Source organism: Chelonia mydas, chromosome 3 (assembly GCF_015237465.2).
Source record: "Chelonia mydas isolate rCheMyd1 chromosome 3, rCheMyd1.pri.v2, whole genome shotgun sequence".
NCBI lineage: Eukaryota > Metazoa > Chordata > Testudines > Cheloniidae > Chelonia > Chelonia mydas.
In genome coordinates, this window is record NC_057851.1 from 163,559,780 (window position 1) to 163,579,145 (window position 19,366).

The 19,366-nt window shown below is 37.0% G+C and overlaps 1 protein-coding gene across 3 annotated transcripts in view; it reads right to left on the reverse strand.

The window, feature by feature from the left end:
• Nucleotides 1-19,366, reverse strand: part of SYT14 (synaptotagmin 14) — a 184,352-nt gene that overhangs the window by 30,896 nt on the left and 134,090 nt on the right. For all 3 annotated transcript variants that reach the window (XM_043543709.1, XM_043543711.1, XM_043543710.1), the window contains 2 exons: nucleotides 6,335-6,603; nucleotides 2,917-3,366 (listed from right to left, as the gene is read on the reverse strand). In XM_043543709.1, coding sequence (XP_043399644.1) covers nucleotides 2,917-3,366; nucleotides 6,335-6,603 — 719 coding nt within the window. The remainder of the gene's footprint in view (nucleotides 1-2,916; nucleotides 3,367-6,334; nucleotides 6,604-19,366) is intronic.

The following is a 19,366-nucleotide window of genomic DNA, read 5'->3' on the forward strand; positions in this document are numbered from 1 at the left end:
ACAACCCAGCATATGTCGTTTGATTTAAGAACACTTTCACTGCACATTTGACAAAACACAAAGAAGGTTCAAATATCAGATTTCTAAAGATAGCTACAGCACTCAACCCAAGATTTAAGAATCTGAAGTGCCTTCCAAAATCTGAGAGGGATGAGGTGTGGAGCATACTTTCAGAAGTCTTAAAGAGCAACACTCTGATGCGGAAACTACAGAACCCAAACCATCAAAAAAGAAAAGCAACCTTTTGTTGGTGGCACCTGACTCAGATGATGAAAATGAACATGCATTGGTCCGCCCTGCTTTGGATCATTATCGAGCAGAATCCGGCATCAGCATGGATGAATGTCCTCTGGAATGGTGGTTGAAGCATGAAGGGACATAAGAATCTTTAGCACATCTGGCACATAAATATCTTGCAATGCCAGCTACAACAATGCCATGCAAACGCCTGTTCTCACTTTCAGGTGACATTGTAAGTAAGAAGAGGGCAGCATTATCTCCTGCAAATGTAAAAAACTCGTTTGTCTGAGCAATTGGCTGAAGAAGAAGTAGGACTGAGTGGACTTGTAGGCTCTAAAGTTTTACATTGTTTTATTTTTGAATGCAGGTTTTGTTTGTACAGAATTCTAAATTTGTAAGTTCAAATTTCATGGTAAACTGATTGCACTACAGTATTTGTATTAGGTGAACTGAAAAATACTATTTCTTTTGTTTTTTACAGTGCAAATATTTGTAATCAAAAATAAATATAAAGTGAGCACTGTACACTTTGTATTTTGTGTTGTAATTCAAATCAATATATTTGAAAATGTAGAAAACATCCAAAAATATTTAAATAAATAGTATTCTGTTATTGTCTAAACAGTGCGATTAATCGCGATAAATTTTTTTAATCGCTTGACAGCCCTAATTTATATAAAACTTGTCAGCCTCAGTCCCCAGTGGCCATGAATCCTATGACTGTGATGAAGTTTAAAAGTTTTAGTTTTAGAATGCTTTTCTGAAAAGGTAATGAGCTGACAAATGTAGCCCTACTATATTCTGTAGGACTGCTATATAATGTGTGCTACAGGTAAAGAGCAACATGAAACAAATGCACAATGCATGAAGAAATGTATAATAAATGAATAAACATCAGCTTCTAAACTGATAAATATGAATGCCTTACTTCACTAAAAATAACTCGAACTAAAATGTTTCTTGCACTATTCCAGAGGCCAAATTAAACATCTTTTCACAGATGTTTGATGCACATACACCTGCCCAGTGTCTAGTCACTACCACTGGGATCACATCTAGTATATCCAAAGATGGAGAGTGAGAAACTTAAATTGAATTCTTCACAGCAAAATGACTAGCACAGTGATGTAAGGTGGAAGATTATTATGCCTACTCATTAAAAGGCACAACAGGTATACGCACAAGGAAAGTTATTTGTAATGTACTGCAAGTGCTGTCACCTCTTCTGCAAGAAATCTTTCTCTGTAGAGAGTTTTAAAAAGTGATTTAGATTGCAACGTTGGATTAGGTAGCTCAATAGTCAAAAAGGTGCTCAAGTGTACTAATATAGGTTTGCAGCAAGGTTGAATCTGAACACCAAGCCTTCCTCCACCTCCAAGCTTAGATCAATTTACCATGGTGTCAACAGGAGATGCTCTCCTGCCAACTTACCTTACTCTTCTCAGGGAGCTGGAGTACCAGAGTCAATGGGAGAGCCCTCTGCCATTGACTTAGCAAGTCTTCACCAGACCCACTAAATCAACACTGCTGCATCGATTGCAGCAGTGCCGATCTACTGGTTAGTGTAGACTGGCCTTAGAAAATAAGTCAAAATTACTTCTGATGAGCACATGAGGTATATGCTCATCTGGGACCTGATCCACTGCCTTCCATGAACTTTGAATCAGACCCCTAATCAGAATTTCAGCCATGTGAAAAAACCCAGCCCAGTTTAAAAATCAAAACTTCATCACAAGAAAGCTCTTGTTGACATCCAAACGGCATGGGAGAGCGGAAGGAATTCAACCTCAGCACAATTTTCACGGACACAAAAATGTTGCAAAACGTATTTCATTGTTGCAGGACCTTCAAGAACTTGAAAAATAGTAAATTTAGAGTATTTTCAATTGTGTTTCAATTTTCGTTGCTCTTGTATTAAGCACTTCAATAGTAGGAAAGTTTACTTAAGGTAAATGAACAGTATTTGTCCTCAGAAGGCACTACCCAGGATTCCCTTGTGTTCCTTACAGAATCATAAAAAATGGGAGATGATAAAGTCCTCTATCATCACCTGTTCCATCACCAGGACTCCATATTATATTTTTTTAGCTGATCCTCGTTTCAAATCCCAACAGATTATTGTCCTTTATAGATTAATGCGACTAAAAAGAAATTAAACATTTTATTTTGCTTGTCCTCTGAAGTCCTTAAATAAGGGTTTCAGCACCTTCAGGTTTCCTATTTCCATTGTTCCTGGGAAAGCAAAGCATGTGTATTATATTACAAACTGGATTTTATTACAAAAGACAAAAATCACCGACTAATATAGATATTTTAATATGAAAGCACAATGGTTAACAGGTTGATAAATCAAAGCTGCAAAACTAAGCTCAATATAATAAGTTTATCCTCCTACTACTATTATAATATTTTATAGTGGAAATACCAAAGTAATCAAAATGAAAAAGTGTAGGCAGCTTCTACACATGAGAAATAAATGTACCTAACAGTAGCTAATTGGATCTTTGAGCTGTAATGACCCCCTCCCCCAAACTATTATTTTGCATAAAGTGTGCATGACAATGGGGAGGGGAGGCGTCAGTGGAAGTGCTGTCTCTATAAATATATATACTATTCCTAATAAATTCAGGACAATTTATATAATTACATTCTTATTCTGCTTTGTACAATACTCACAGAAAGACTGTAAGAAGGCTCCATTATCACTGGTACTGACATCTTCCCTTGAAGATTCAATTTGGTTAAGTAAAAAATCTTTTCCCCCACAATCCTCTCTTTTTTCATGCGACGTACACCATACAGTCTAAAGCGAACTGCATAATTCCCAATCATCTCAGATTCAACATGATTAAATTTGAATGTCTCTGCGAAGACAGGGCATGGTCCCCGCTGGATGCTCGTTTTTGCTCTCTGTTTCTTTATAGGTAGGAGAACTAGATGTACTTGCCATGAGTTTCCGCCTGTCCTGTTATATGTTGGGATGTCTGTGACAGCTGCCACTGTTACTAGAAGCTTCTGTTCTTGTGAGTCATAGTCAAAAGTCACATCCAGTGTGCCATATTTAGCTACTGGCTCAGGATCAAAAGGTTTAGGAAGCTGTGAAGATGATCCTCGAGCTGACATATCCTAAGGAAAGAAATATAAATACTTTTATTTAAATTTATTTATTTATTTTTGGTATTCTATTATTAAATCTAGCATGGAAATGCATGGTTTTCTCTAAGCAGCATGATGGGACTGTGATCTTTTTGTTCACTTCATGAACAAGGTAATTAAACACTGAAGAATGAAGAGATGACTGACTGGCAACCAAGGAAAATCAAAAGCTACTTCCAGCTGGTCAAAATAGACAAACCCAGGCACCAACTGGAAAAGAAAAAGCTAGAACTAATAAAGTGATATTAATGACTTAATTTTTTCAGTTCCACATAAGCTGAGATAAACTGTCATTCATTGTGAGGTGCAATCCAAATATCTGATTCAAGTGAGGGGTTCTGCAGAATTAAAAAAAAAAAAAATCAATACTCAGGTTTAACATATTTAACACATTAATACCTGATTTGATGGTAACAGAATATTGTGAAATATATATGACTAGAGCAAGTAATGGGCCGAATGCTGCAGTTGGTTGCACACACAACTCCCACTGCAGTCAGTGAGAGTTGTGCACATGCAGCAGATGGCTAATAGAGCCTGGTATATGTAACTTCCTTAGAAGTATACAAGAAACATACCTATGTCAGAAATGTCTTCTGTACTTGCCATATACAGTATATCAGTTCTTAAATCAATTATTGCTAATGCTTAATTTCTAAAATCTTCAGTGTTCTCATTAGGTGTGCACTTATAAATTTAATAGCTAATAAAATGGTGAGAACATGCTGCTACTTTCTGTTTCAATTAAAATTGCTTTGTTTGCACAATGAACCCTTCTTTAATATGGGTTGATTTTTCTCCCTTACAATATAAGTAGCTTACTACGAATTTACTCCATTTACATGGTATTGGTAGTTTAGTGAAAGTTAACCTAGCTGTACCTACAAATATATTCTAATCATGGGGCATGATTAAGGCTGTATTTTTAAAGAAAATAAGTGCTATTTTGCGTGAAGCAATGTGTCAGATTTCATAGCGCAACTTTAAATTTCATAAATACAGTGAGTGCTGAATATAGTGCTAGAAATGTTTCAGTATATATCTATATCTATCTAAAGAAACAAATAATTTCTAATCACTATTTGACAAAATAATTTTATTTTTAAAAAGTCAAGTATAAAGAAATAATTTGTGTGCCTCCCATTCAAACATACAACAATATTTCAGTAAAACCAACAATCTGGAACTCCTACTATAGAAAGTGTTTTTTCAGTGGTGTTCATTCAGACATAGCATGATGTATAGATGAAAATTCTCTGGCATTTACAATTCAGCAGAACATGAAAAGAATCTTTTAACACATGCACTGTGGGCTGACCCAAAAGATGACTGACTACTAGGGTGACCAGATGTCCCAATTTAATGGGACAGTCCTGGGGCTTTTTCTTATATAGGCACCTATTACTTTCCAGCCCAATACCGATTTTTCACATTTGCTTTCTAGTTCCCCTTCTGACTACAATATTTGTCAATCTGTCCTTTTTTTTTTCCATTTGGGAAAGCCAGGTTGCCCATCTATGCACCTATGTTTTCTTTTCCTGTGATTGTCCAGCGATCGCTGATCTGTGTCAGCAGGCTCAACACAAGTAAGCCCAAAGAACAGGCCAGCTATTTCCAACAAAGCCCTCTCCAGCTACCTCCTGTATTCACAGCCCTTTGTCAGCAATATTGTTTGTTCAGTAACAATCCACATCTCTCAGATTTTTCCTCTCTGCATTAGCAGTATGTTTTTAAAAAGGGGGGCATAAAGTTTCCATGCATGTTTTACACAGCAAATTGCCAACTCCACATTTTCCATTAGATCTGTGATTACCATGAAAATAATACAGTCATAGTCAAGATCAATGACCTATTTCTAAGAAGACATCAGGAGTGAGCAACAGGTCCTCAAATCTCCTGGATATCATTAAAATTACATTCATCCCCATTTATTTATTAAGGAATGGGAAAATTCTAGATCACGGAGGGAGCCATTTGACCAAAGGTTGGGCCTGAATCGAATTTATAATACAAAATAGTTTTGATCAAGATAAAGCAATGGTTCCATATGCTTGCATACTGTACCTCAATAACCTGAGTCCAAGGACTGATACAATTAGCAGCTAAAGAAATGCAATGGCTAGTGTGGCAAAAAGGTACTGTATGAATAAGATATTTTTGAAGTATAATATAGATCATTGTATTATTCATATAAGAAGTATTTATTCCAAACATGTAAAACCTCAATGTAAATCCTGAGGTCCTTTCATATGGCTAAAGATATGACTTGTTCATATCAATGATAATGTAGCTTTTTTTTTTAAATCTAAAAATTGTTTGCTTCTGGTTTAAGAATTGATACTATTGATTGTCTTTACACATTTTAGATATCTACATATTAAAAATTCTGTTTAGGAAGAATAATCATTACAAATTACAAGGGGAAAAATGAGAAAGTAAGTGTATCATAAATCTATTACATTATCCATAATAAAAATATTTCTTTAATCTCAAAACAATAAGGATTTTTAATCAAGATTTTTCTTCAGTTCTCTAGGGAGTTGAATATGAAAGGCACTAAGAGAAATATAATTTTGATTGATTTATTGCTAAATTATTAATTGAAAATTGTTGTGAGAAGCGAATTGTTAATATATAGTTCCCCCATGATAATGTATATCATAGCTTTTACTGGTTTAAAAAATAAATCATTCCTGCTGGGGTGTTGTTTTAAAATGAAGTGTCATTGAGGTCATTATACAGAGCAAGTTAAAATCTTATTGCTATATTATTTGGCAATATACATTTTTCTTCTTTATAACAGACCGTTGAAGTTAACGTACGATGTAAGATGTAAATTAGAAACAAGATATTTATAAGATCTACAAGAGAAGTTAAAATACTATTGTGTTACATCCAAGATACCTACAAGTGCAGTGCTAGACTGTATTTCATTTACCTCTGGGCTAAGGACAGCAGTACTATCACTGGGTACATCCTCTTCATATCCTTTGTTATGGAAGCTTTCTATTTCATGTCCAGTGCTTCCCTCACTTGGGCACTTGTATGAACATCTTGGACTGTTGCTACAGTGGGAAAATTCACATTTACTGTCATCAACTTCAGAGGGTGTACAAGAGAGGTGAGGAGAACCACTATCATCCTGATACGGCGGAGGCTGCAGTTCATCCAGTGGAGGTGTTCTTCTCATTCTTTGAATACAGTTTGCTGTGAATAAGTGATAGATCTTTACTTATACACTTTCTGAACTGAAAATATATAGAGCATTTGGTTATTAACTGCTCAAATATTTCTTTGGAAAATGACTGAATTCAAACATCTGGACACAACATTTAACTACAATTATCTTCAATTTCTTGATGTTTCAAATTAAATAGGATACTCCTGAAAAAACACTATATTAATAAACAAATAACTCATCTATCTCTTTTCAATACAGTGTATAGGAGGGAAAAGCAAATTACTTGAATACATTAATTGTATGTGCATGACATTAATATTTTATACAATATAAAAACTCTGGCCCTGATTGTGAGATGTGCTGGGCCCCTCCAACTCTATTAGGTGCAATTCACGAAGTCAGAGTTTTGGGAGTGTGAAGCAGCTGGGCAAATGAAACCACACCCAGCCCACAGTGGAAGATTGCCGAGTAGCTCCTATGTGGCTGATATTCCAACATGCTGAAATAGCGACTACAACTCCTCCATGTTAGTTGTGTGAAGTATCAGGGACAATGGATCCATGTAAATGAAGATCTGCAGCCCCTCTCCTTGCCTACTGGCAGTGTGGCTTAGTATACCATCTTATGTAGGGCTGGCACAAAGGCCTTTTTTCCATGGCTTGTAGGGAGTGCACTGGCACCCCTGAGCAGGTGCTCAGTCAGTGGACTACCTGTTCTGCCTTTACATAGAGTTTAAGTAATGCAAAAGACTAGCAACATGCCCCTTCACATAGGTGAATTTCACCCACTGAATTTAACAAACTTAATGGCTTCTCGGGATCATATCCTCCATTAGTTATTAAAATCAAAGGGCTCAAAATTTGAGTACCTGGAAGTTAGACACTGGTGCCTACTCACTGAAGCCATTGGAAACACTACTACTGACTTTAGTGAGCTTTAGATCAATCCCCAAAGAGACTTGATTTTCCAAGGGGCTGAACATCTTCAGCTTCCACTGACACCAGCTGGACAGATGGATCTGTGTCTACTCAGCACCATGGAAAATCAAGGTGCCTGAATAAAACTGTAGACGCCTAACTTAATGCACTGATTTCAAATTTTAGCTTATTGCTTTACTACTTGGCACTACAAAATAAACTGCAGATGGGAAAATAAAATATGGTCTGTGTTAGCAGAAGCAACAGAAATGCCAAAGACATAGGTAAAATATGTACCATAGAATCATAGAACTATAGGGTTAGAAGGGACCGCAAGGGTCATCTAGTCTAACCCCCTGCCAAGATGCTTATTGACGGGTCTTGGTAAGGTTGTTGAAGAGCTGGCTGGTACATAACATCAGTTTTCATTCAGCTGATGGTAAGGGCAAAGTTATGAGCTGCTGCAGTTTGTAGGATCTTGTTTGACACAGCAAAAGCCATGGCAACACAAAAATTTCTGACAATGAAGATAGGCCATAATCATATTCTTACAAGAATTCGTCAAACCAAAAGATTAGTGAAAGTACAACTGTTAAACAGTATGAGATTTTATTTCAGCAGTGATTATCTGAGAGACTGTATCTCCACCCTGTGTAGGGTTGAAGTTGGCTTTAGCCCACGAAAGCTTATGCTCAAATAAATTTGTTAGTCTCTAAGGTGCCACAAGTACTCCTCATTCTTTCTGCTGATACACAGTAACACGGCTACCACTCTGAAACCTGATATTATGTGAGTTTCCCAAGTTTACACCTCCTTATTTAACATGCAGGTGCTGGAGGCTGGATGTTTTCAGTGAGGGATTCTCAAACTGGAATACTCTTCCTGCCTTAGTTCACCAAAACCTGAATTTGCTGACCTCCAGGTCACACTGTAAAGCAATTTGCTCTACATTTCTACCTGTCTTCTGTTGTCAGGGGATTATTAATGGAGTAGATGATGGGAAAGTTTTGATTATGAAGGGACCATGCGGAACCTGGGAAGGCTCCATTTGTTGAACATTAGACAAATTTTTGTTGTTTCTATAGTAAGTACATGTACTTAGAGAACTGGATGGATACATTATTCAAAATCTAATACTTTTGCAGTATCACTCAACTATCTTTATTATGTAAGTAGGGCTTCCATTTTGCAAGCAATGACCGCACCACACCTAAAGTGGGGGGGATATTGTCCAATCTTGCTGGAGGAAGGTAGAAGTGCTTTATAGTGGGGGGGAACAAGGTCAAACTGCTGCAAAAAGGTGGGTGGCGGTCGGATTTGCAGCACTGACTCACCGCCTGGGAATGTAAGGGCAAAAGGCTTTAAAGGTGCAAGCCCTGGTGTTGGAAAACTCTTTCTCCATGCAGCAGGCAAGGTAGCACCCACCCTCCCCACCCTTGAGGTGTGATTATCAGGTGGGGTTTGAACCTGCTGTGGGCATTGCGCTAGTCGCTCCTTTTTAGGGGGGCTGGGAAGGAATTTTTCCCTCACCACCATATTGGCTTTGGTGGAGTGGGGTTTTTTTTGGCTTCCCCACAGCGGGTGGCAGGGAAGACCTATTATGGTGGGCACAGAAGGTGGTAGGCTTTATGTCGCAATTTATTTTGTAAGTGTGGGGCGGACGTCTAGTATAGGTACTCCATAGGGAAGGTATTCAGTGACCAGATAAATGGCCTGGTAAAGGATTTTAAAAGGAGGTGCTGGTTAAAGGAACAGAATGGTGTGGAGTTCGGGGCTCCTATGGCTGGAACAGCAGGGAGCCAACCCCCCCCCCCTTTTTCTGATAGCCCACCTTACCCCTCCTATGGGGGGGGGGGTGGATGGTAAGGTTCCGGCAATAGATTTGCTGGAGGGACCTGGATGGAAAAAGAGGGGTAGCTGGTGGAAGTCCCTTGGCTAATAATGGAATAAACATGGGGTTACATGCATTGTACACTTTTATCTGCTGGGTAGTCCCAGACATCTAATAATAAAGTTGAGGCCTGATTAAATCCATATGAAGTATCTCCTTCTTTTGGTATAGCCGGACAATGTCACTAATGTTATTTCAAATCTAAAGCAATAGTTTCTGCTCAAAATGGCAAAATGCCCACAAACAACATTAACTGAGACAATAACTACCATACAGCTATGCCTCAGTTTTTTAAAAAGTTGCAATCTACAATGACAATTTTTTTCCAGTAATTTGTGCACAATTTAGAAAAACGAAAGTATGTCCGGATAGCTATAAGCGCCATTATTGTCTTAAATGAGTAAATAAAATGACTATGTGATTCATTTTTTTTTTTTTTTTTTTACTTTGATGAACCCTCTCATATGTCCCTATGGGAAACCTGCATAAGGCTGTGTGACAGAAAAGGTGCTCTTAACGTAGGTGGAGTAAAAGTGAAGAGAAGAAAATTCCTTTTAAGCAGCTAGAGTGATCCATAAATGTCAGAAAAGCAGAAACATAAATGCAAGTTTTTAACTATTTATTTTTGAAAGCTTACTTAGCAAAGAGAACTACAATGTAAACTATTAAAAACAGGTTTTGAATGTCAATATTAAGGATCTAAATACACATTTGTATAATCAGTGTAAACAGGCACAAACCATTTCAGAATCAAAAAAGCCCTTAACTCAATATAAAGAGGTAACAAAGTTTTAAAAGGAATTAGACTGAAAATGGTTTTTGAGGTAAAGTATTTTTCTTTTAAATAGTAACAGTGGACCTTTTTGTACTAAGAGCCATCTAATATTAGATAGACCTTTCTTCGGGTTAACTTTTATTTCCCCTATGTGCACACACAGATGTAAATGATCAGTGCTGCAGAATACATATCCATACCCCTTGTCCAACTCTTAATCAGAGAGGGCAGAATTTTCTGAGATACTGAGCAAGTGCTACTCCTCTGACTTGAGTTGGAACAGCAAGTAATCCAGCACTTCTGAAAATCAGGCCCATTATCTCACAGCTGCCTAAACTCTTTCTGAGCAATTGTGCCTGCTCTCAATTTGTTTAAACCCTTGCCCCAAAGTTCAAAGTCAAGCAAACAGAAGTATACATTAGTAACAGCCCAGCATTGAAGGCCTAATTCATTCTGGATGCAGTTCCACTGAATTCAATGGAGTTACACCACAGATTAATTTGGTCCTGCATATTTCTACTGCAAGAAGCCCCTCCTTTACAAACCAGTGGTATAGAAGCATTGCCAATATATGCCTTTCCAATCCTACATATGTTTGTATTCCAAATAACACTTCAGTAGTCACTGAAATGAAGTAATATGGGTACTTTCCTCAGACAATGCAGGTCACACAGAAGTAGGAATGTTAGAAGACCATTTCAGAGAAGGAATTCAAATATAGCAGAAGCCATTAAAAATTTACACTTGCCAACTGCTACCACACAGTTACCATGGATCTCCCCCACCCTAACTATAAGATACTGTGGTATCACAGAAACCATTGTGTGTTAATTTGGCAAATGATGGTTTATAAATGGCTATCACTGTTTATGTATCATTGCATGCACTAAATGCACAGCAGGAACTCTGTGAAAAGACAATCTAATTGTTGATGGACATCAGAAATCAGTGAAATCACATAGAATTGTCGATCAAAGCTCAAAATAAGAAGTTGGGCATTTTCCATAAGAATTTAACTAGTAAGAAGCAAAATTATATAACCAAAAACAAATATGTATTTGATCAACTTGTGTATAGATCGAAAAGTTTAAAATTAAAAAACAATGTTTGTACATGTCGGCCCTTTCTGAGAGATTCTATTGATTAGGCATGATAAGAACTATGGATTAGGCATGATAAGAACTATAGATAACAATCTTGAACACAAGCAGATGATGGACTGCTGGTACAATCAGCAGTCATACTGAGTAAATGGCCATTAGTGGACTGAAGTCAGAAGTAAAGATTTTCTTTAAACTCTGTCCGTCAAAAGAAAGATGTTAGTCTATTTTCAAGAGTCCCTCTCTCTGGGCTTGATTCAAAGCCCACTGAAGTCAACAGAAGTCTTCCACTGACTTCAGTGGGATTTCCGTAAGTCCCCAAAGAAACAATCTATGCCAGGCTGATTACTATAAACATCCCGTTTATAATTACATGAACTATGTGAAAATTTTCAGACCTTTTTCAGAGAGGAATCATGCTTTAAGGTTTCAACAGCTTGCTGAATAGAATGCTTTTCTTCTCACATTTTTTGTTGTTTTTTAAAATGCTTCACTCCCAATTTTGTTAATTTTTTCCACTTTATTCTGGTCCATTACCTTCCACTTTCGTCCCAACAAAAGTATCCTTTTATTGGTAAAGCTTCTTTCTGTGTTTGCAAATGTAGGATCTTAATATTTCAACTATTTCCCCCCAAACGGTCATCATCTCCACAATCCTATCATTCTTTTATTCAAATTTTTCAGTCCACTTCCAAGAATGACTCTCTCATTAACATTTGGAAACTACAACCTTATTCCTGTGGTTGTAATTCCCTAGACATATAAACAACAACCAAAACACACTTTTGTAAGTTAGCTTTGAACATCTCTTGTACATTTTCTCTTTAAATATTCACAATACTGTGGGAGACAATCTTTACTGCAAACTTCATAACGAACGTGGTTCTGAGTTTCTTTAAAACAATAAACTTTATATAAATCCAGAATTTTTGCAAGTCATGTTTTATAGTTTCCATGAATATCTTTACACACAGTGACATCTTTCCTTCCTCTGCAATTTTGCTACATACAGTATTTTTCATACTTCATTTTTTAATCTAATGTAAATTTCAAGTTTTAATCCTTCAAGGGGTTCTATGCAAATGTTAAGACAATTTTAATAAAACATAAAATGAAATACATGTTTAAAAATTAAAGAAATCCTTTTTTCATTCTGAATGATTAAGCACCCTTAGCTGTTTCTGGTATGCAGCTCAGACATTCCAAATGTAATTTTCACATTTTAATATTTTGGATGGGAGGAAAGTTCAACTGACTGAATAACCCTACATCATAAGGAGAGGATAAAATATAAATATATAATATTGAATGAAGGGTTTATCTTCCCTTTAAAATGAAGAAATTATGTGTGTGTGAGAAAAAATGTTATTTTACTATGAAGCAGATTTCTTGGCATTTTAATTTTTACAAAGGAAATTAGGTACATGTGGATTCAACTACCAAAATGTGGGGAATCTAAGGTCAACATGGAATGTATCTGCACATTGGGATGCAACCCCCTTTTAACAATCTTTTTCCAAATGCCATATATTTTGGTTTTTATTCACCATACAGTCATCTCTGATTATCTTTTCAAATTTAGAGGTTCTTAAAGTAAGCTGGAATTGACAGAACCAGTATTTAATCTACTATACATGCTGTACCAGCACATATGAATTATTTTGTTAATGGTACTTTTTCTTTGCTCCCAAATATTTAAAACATCTTACGTTCATACTCATTATGGGCTTGATCCTCTGCCAGTGGAAATGTTGTTGGCATTCACTTCCTTTTCAGGACCGAATCCTATATCACTACACTGCATTTTCATTACATTCCCAGAATAGTTTTATTAATCACAGATTAATATATTCAATATTGATTGCCATATGCTAGCATAATTACTTTGTGTTATTAATACACATGATTAGAGTATAATTTTTATCTGCTAGAACATTAGATTCCCTAGAAATGTTAAATGTCATTTATGTACATTCTTTAGAGCTACTTCCAAATTTTCTCTCAGGAGAAGTAAAAACTCCCACAACTGAGACTATTGTTGCTGGTATAGTAAATTCCATTAAGCTTGTGCTTGTTTACATTGTGAGCCAATAAAACTGTAGTTTGTTTTGGTTTGCTGACAAAATGTGGCAACCTGCAGAGTCTACTGTACTTTTCTGTTAACTTCTGCTGGAACTGCTGCTTATTATTCTGCTGCAACTGTTTTTGACCTGAAAACTATTCCATTAGCTTGACCAGAAATGCATCCCTTGTGTAAGAGATAAACAATGGTCAGTGCTGAATTAGGGAAGTGATTCCAAGCTTTTGGGTGCCAAAATGGACTAAAAATAGAATATTGTTAAAAATAGAAGTACATTATAAAAATGAAGGAACTAAGAATGGCTATCTGGTATCTACTCCTTATTTTAAAAATTACATTTATCATTGTCCTGTTTCTCACCGTCTCTCTCCATCCCTCCTCCCTTCATCAGAAATGAATCTTGGTATGTGTCTTGAACTCATCTGCCTTCTACTTGAATAGCATTCCCTGATAACTTACTCTGTCTTTATTAACTTGTGTATGCAATGTTTGAGTTCCCATTTTATTCTTATTTTCTTAAATAATATTTAACAATTATCCTGTACAGTGCTTTATATTGTCAAAAGTCTACCCAAATACTTCTTGGATGTACTTATTTAAATATCTAATCTTATTAGTGTAACCATTTATATTGATTAATTTTAGCAAACTCTCTCAAGTGTTTTAAAATTTCTGTTACATGAGCTCAAAACCTCCTCTTTTTCAGTGAGATTATGCACAAATCTCTAAAACCGTTCCTTGTAACAGAGATTCTAGAGACTTGAAATGATATTAGTTGTCTTACACTGTACCCTTAATAATATACATCCTTGGGGATAGTAACCTGTACTGTATACAGTTCTTCAGATAGTGTTGCCTTATGCAGTAGTACTTCTTGTTTTGTATTCTCTTCTTCAGTGGATACAATCTAGACTCTGGCTTCACCTTTTTAATTAGGGTTGTGCACAGCGTCAATAACATTAACTATTTGCACATATTACTTTCCAGAATTGTGTACTAAGTTGACTAATTAGTATGTATTCCTTGGGTTGCATCTTTGTTCTACTACTAAATTGTGTTTTCAATTTAGCAAAGTTTCTAGATGCTAGTTTGAGAGAGAGAGTTTTGTTTTTGAAACAAAAGATGGACAAATCAAAGATATTCACAAATTGGCACAAAACGCTCATGATGGCCAATAAAGCCACTCAGTTTCTAGAGTACAAACAGGGTAAGTACAGAACTATTGGTGGTACTGGTTGCACTGCCTACGAATAACATTGCCCAGCATTCCCCCATTATATGATCCTGTTTTCAGTTGTTTATAGTTTTGCCAAACTTTTACTATTTGTCTGAAATTTTCCATACTGGGTGCTTACCTTTGCCTGAATTGCATTTGACAAATTTCAGCCAAACACAAGTGAAATTCAGCCAAAATTTTGGAAAACAGTTTTGCCATTTCTAAGAATGAAGTTGGGGAAAAATATGTTGTTTTGCCCATGTTAAAAAATTCTAGCCTTTTCTTTTAAATGGTTTAGTACCCCATGCTTTGGAACAGGGACTTGAAGTTAAACAAAAACTTATTCACGTTTAACTTTACACACTCTGAATAGTTCCAATGACTTCAGTGCATAAAGCCAAATTCGCGTGTTATGTCTGCAACATCAGGGGCTTGGTGTGTCTTATTTTAGTACCATATATGTAACATTGCTGTATGTTGCCGAAATTATTGATGTGTGTCCCTACATAGAGATATTTATCTCAAGACTGATCTCTCTCTCTCTTATTCATATCTGGAATGCAATATCCTTTGATAAATCAAATGAGATATACATAAATCAATTATTTGGTAACAGATGGATCAGTTATATTCCAGGAATGAAATAAAGCAAATTTTAAGGTCAATGTTGATGGAGATATTATTTATAATTTATTTTAAATTGCATGTAATTTCTTATTAGAGAAAGACTTCAATGAAATTTTTTTAAGTGTTTAGAATTCTAGAAAGACAGAATTCTTAGAGAAATCTTCATATTCACACAAGAGTTTTTTTGTAATTTGCTTTTCCCTTAAATCAAACAAGTTTTTCATCCAACAGTTCTCTGGCAGCATCAAAGTCCCAAAATACAAACTTTGCGCCATATAACATGAGGCTTAATTTAACTGTATAAAGTGCTGAATGTAAAAAGGCTATCTATGGGTCCAAAATCTTAATTCAGCAATGCAAAATGGCACTCTCTCTACTGATTACTCCAGCATACTCTGGAAACCTGAATGAACTATACAGCAATGCCCATTTTTTGTCACTGCATTTGCTCTAAAACTTGGTCTCAAAGACAAGGAAAAGCAGATATGACAATTAATGTATATAACATGGTTCTTAAATATTTTAAAATGTGGAGCTTGTTTCAGAAATGTTAACATGTAACTTGACAAACATTATCAGGATAAAAATCTTTTCCAGATGTCACAGAGGAGTTAAACTTATTTTTCAGTAATTGTTAAATTAATAAAAATATATTAATATGTAATAAATACAATCCAGTCAGCAGTTCAAATAGCTACACTTTCCTTAATTCCAGAATTCCACTATTCTTACATTTTAGTTGATTTTCCATATCTTCAATTTAACAAGACATGTAAGTGTTGTCTTTAAGAAGAGCTGTTACAGTTAATATATAATTTCCCTTTTTATAGTTTCTTGGGAACAACTCCAGTTTATGCATTTAAGACTGTTACCATGGCAGCTAAATCCTGAAGTTGTATTGTGAAAAGTAACTCTCAAAATGGCAATGTGAAGTTCCACATATATTATGCCCCATTCATCATTGCCTTGAGATTCCTTTGCACCAGACAGACTGGAGCAAAGCGACTGTAAAACAGCTGTAAGCCCCCCATATTCCCCTTCCGAGGTGGGGGCTTCAGTGCCAGACGCAAAAGCCTCGGGTGCAGGGGGCAGTCTTTGGCAAGACAGGAAGAAAATGAACACGGACCAAAGGAAAGTAGGGGTGTGCCTGGAGTGGACATATGTTCCCATGATTCAATAGCCCTAGAGTGACCATTACACCAGGGCAAAAGTTAGGTTTTCTAGCTGTCTACTAAGATACTTATATAGTTCCAATTTCCACAGTATCTGAACACCTCACCTCACCTCACGTCTATAACACAGCTAATGCCACACCACCCCAATTATTCCCATTTTACCGACAGGGAACTGAGGCATAGACAGACTAAGTCTTTGTCTACACTAGCACTTTTGTTGGTATCATTTATGTCACTCAGGGGTGTGAAAAAACACCCACATGAGTGACATAAATTACTCCAAAAGAAGTGCTGGTATGGACAGCACTATGTCAGCAGGATATGCTCTCCTGCTGACATAGCTACCCCCTCTTGTTGGGGGTGGTTTAATTATGTTGATGGGACAGCTCTCTCCTGTTGGCATAAAGCGGCTAAATGAGTGATTTTACAGCGGCACAGCTGCATTGGTACAACTGTGCCACTGTAAGCTTGTTAGTGTAGACATGGCTTAAGTGACTTACCCAAGGTCACACAGGAAGTCTGTGGTGGAGTAGTGAATTGAATCCAGTTTTCCAAATTCGGAATAGCACCCTAACCACTGGACCATTCTTCTTGAGGGTAGTCCTCCAGGGAATTTTTCTCCGCTTTTTGTCTCATGCCTTTCAAAAACCAAATAATCTCAAATTCACCAGAATGTCCATAGAACTGTGTATCCATGGGGGCCTGGGGCCCTCTAGGCTCCTAGCTACTTTAAGAGATTTGCTGCAGCAGAATTTCCCAGGTTGTCGGCTATCCACTGAAGGAGTGGGGAAGAAAAAATATAGACTGAAACCAAGGGAGCAGATTAGGGGGAAAGAAAGAGGGAGGGACTGAAAGAGACAAAAGGAAAGGGCAAGAGAGAGAGGTATGCTGAGTGATTTGGAAGAGAAGGTGAAGAACCTGCCAGGACGGAAGGTGACTGGGTGAAGAGAGACTGAGAAGTGGGAGACAACTTTGACAAAGAAGTGAGTAGTGCAGAATTCACAGAGAGGCAGAGGAAGGAAGGTGCAAACTGGGAGAAAGAAGAAAGAGGTAAGAACCAGAATTTTTTAAAATGGAAAATTAAATATACACATAGCAAAGAAAAAAGAGAAAGATACAGAAAAAGGAGGGAGGAAGAATGGACATAAACCAGATGAGATGCATCAGTGACACACAGGGATGCCTATGGCCACCCAGATCTGCCATAGGTGATGCCTCCAACATAGGAAAGTTTGGAACCACTCACATACAGGTGCATGTATGCCATGACTACTGCCAATCATATTGTGAAAATAATTGATACCAACACTGACGAAAAGATAACAGAAATCTGAGTTACTTCTTATGGGTGTCAGCAAAATCTAGAGAGCACAGCTAGTTGCCTTCCACTAGAAGAAGCAGGATGGTTCTCAGACTGATCATCTGGAATTTTTCTTTGACAAAATATTCATTTAGCAAACTGAAATTCCAGATGGGTTTGAACTCTCTTGCCTACTAAAGTATCAGGAAGTACCTGAAATAAAACCCTTTAACTCTTTCACCTGGTGGCACAGGCTCAATAGATTTCTTTACCAAGAGGAAATTAATTTCCTGAAACATCTCTTTGTAAAAATGGGCCTGAAAGCACTCCGGAGAAAAGCAAAGTGAAGGGCTCGGTTCTGTTTTATAAACCAGATCTTGTAGCCTCACTGACCAATAGTCAGGACCCATGTGTCAGAGGTCATAGGGACCATGAGAGTAAAAACTCTCCTGATCTCCTTCTAACCGGGTGTTCCTGGTAGGCTAGTAACTATGGCAGACTAGTTATAAGCTTCAGAGCCCTTCAAAATCTTTACAAATATTAATTCCTGCTAAAAGGGGGCTTAGGAACTCATGGCTTTTGGGGCCACTGTTAATGTCAAGTGTCCAGAGAGAGAAATGGGCAGCAGACACCTTTAAATCCAAAGGTAAACACATATCTTGAAATCAAAGATAGTACCTTTCCTTCCTATTAACCTAAAAAGAGTGGGAAAGGGAGGGACAAGATGTTGAAGGTGGCATTAGTCTATTTTGCTTTCTCCAAAATGGCCCCAACCTGGTTCCAAAAATGTGTTCTCCTACTTTGAGCTTTTTTCTGGTGAGAGAAAGCAGCAGATTGGGTATTCTCCCTTTCTCTATCTCCTTCCTGTGTCTTCTCAAACGGATTTCTTGCACTTTCCTCTGATTTATATGATACTTGCCACTGTCAGAGACAGAATGTTTGACTAGATGGACCACTGGTAAATCCTACGTTCCAGCATTCCCCACATACCTCAGAAGCCGGTGATAACTTGAACCTTGACAAGAGTAGACGAAATTGAGTCTGCGTAGTGAAGACAAGTACACTAAACTGCTGCAGCTGCCATCAGGATGCAAGGCTATATGCATGTTAGGTTGGTGAGAACATGGGAGAGGTGGGGGAGCTAAAGATAAGAGCATGTGGTGTTTACACATGTCACAAGAATGCTACCTCAGCCTTGTTCATACCATAGGGGATTCAGTGAAACAGGAATGCCCTCGATAATCAGGGGGTCACACTACAGCCTTTTCACTTGCCATCTATTTAACTCATATGTAGTTTAACTCACAAAAATAAGAGTTGGTGAGTACATTAGTCAAGAGGTGATGATGTATTTACTTATCAGGCTGTGTGACAGACTAAATGTATACATACACATAAAAAGATTTCTCTGAAGGAGCATCTAAATTACCAAGATGTTATAGACCTAATTTGAAATTACTGTTTGGTACTGCTTGTTAAATAAGAGACTTGAAGGTGGTGCACAAGCAGGTAATTAGTAATCAAAGTCTGACAGCTACAGTTGCAAAATATTTGTATGATAATTTCAAAATTGAAAATGGCTTATTGCACTCCACCTGACATTAATGTACACCCATTCAAAAGCTAAATAATTATCTGGAGAAATACCAGTAAAACATTTCAGTACTTTGCTGCAAGTCCAGCAGCATAACATCATTTTGGTTCAATC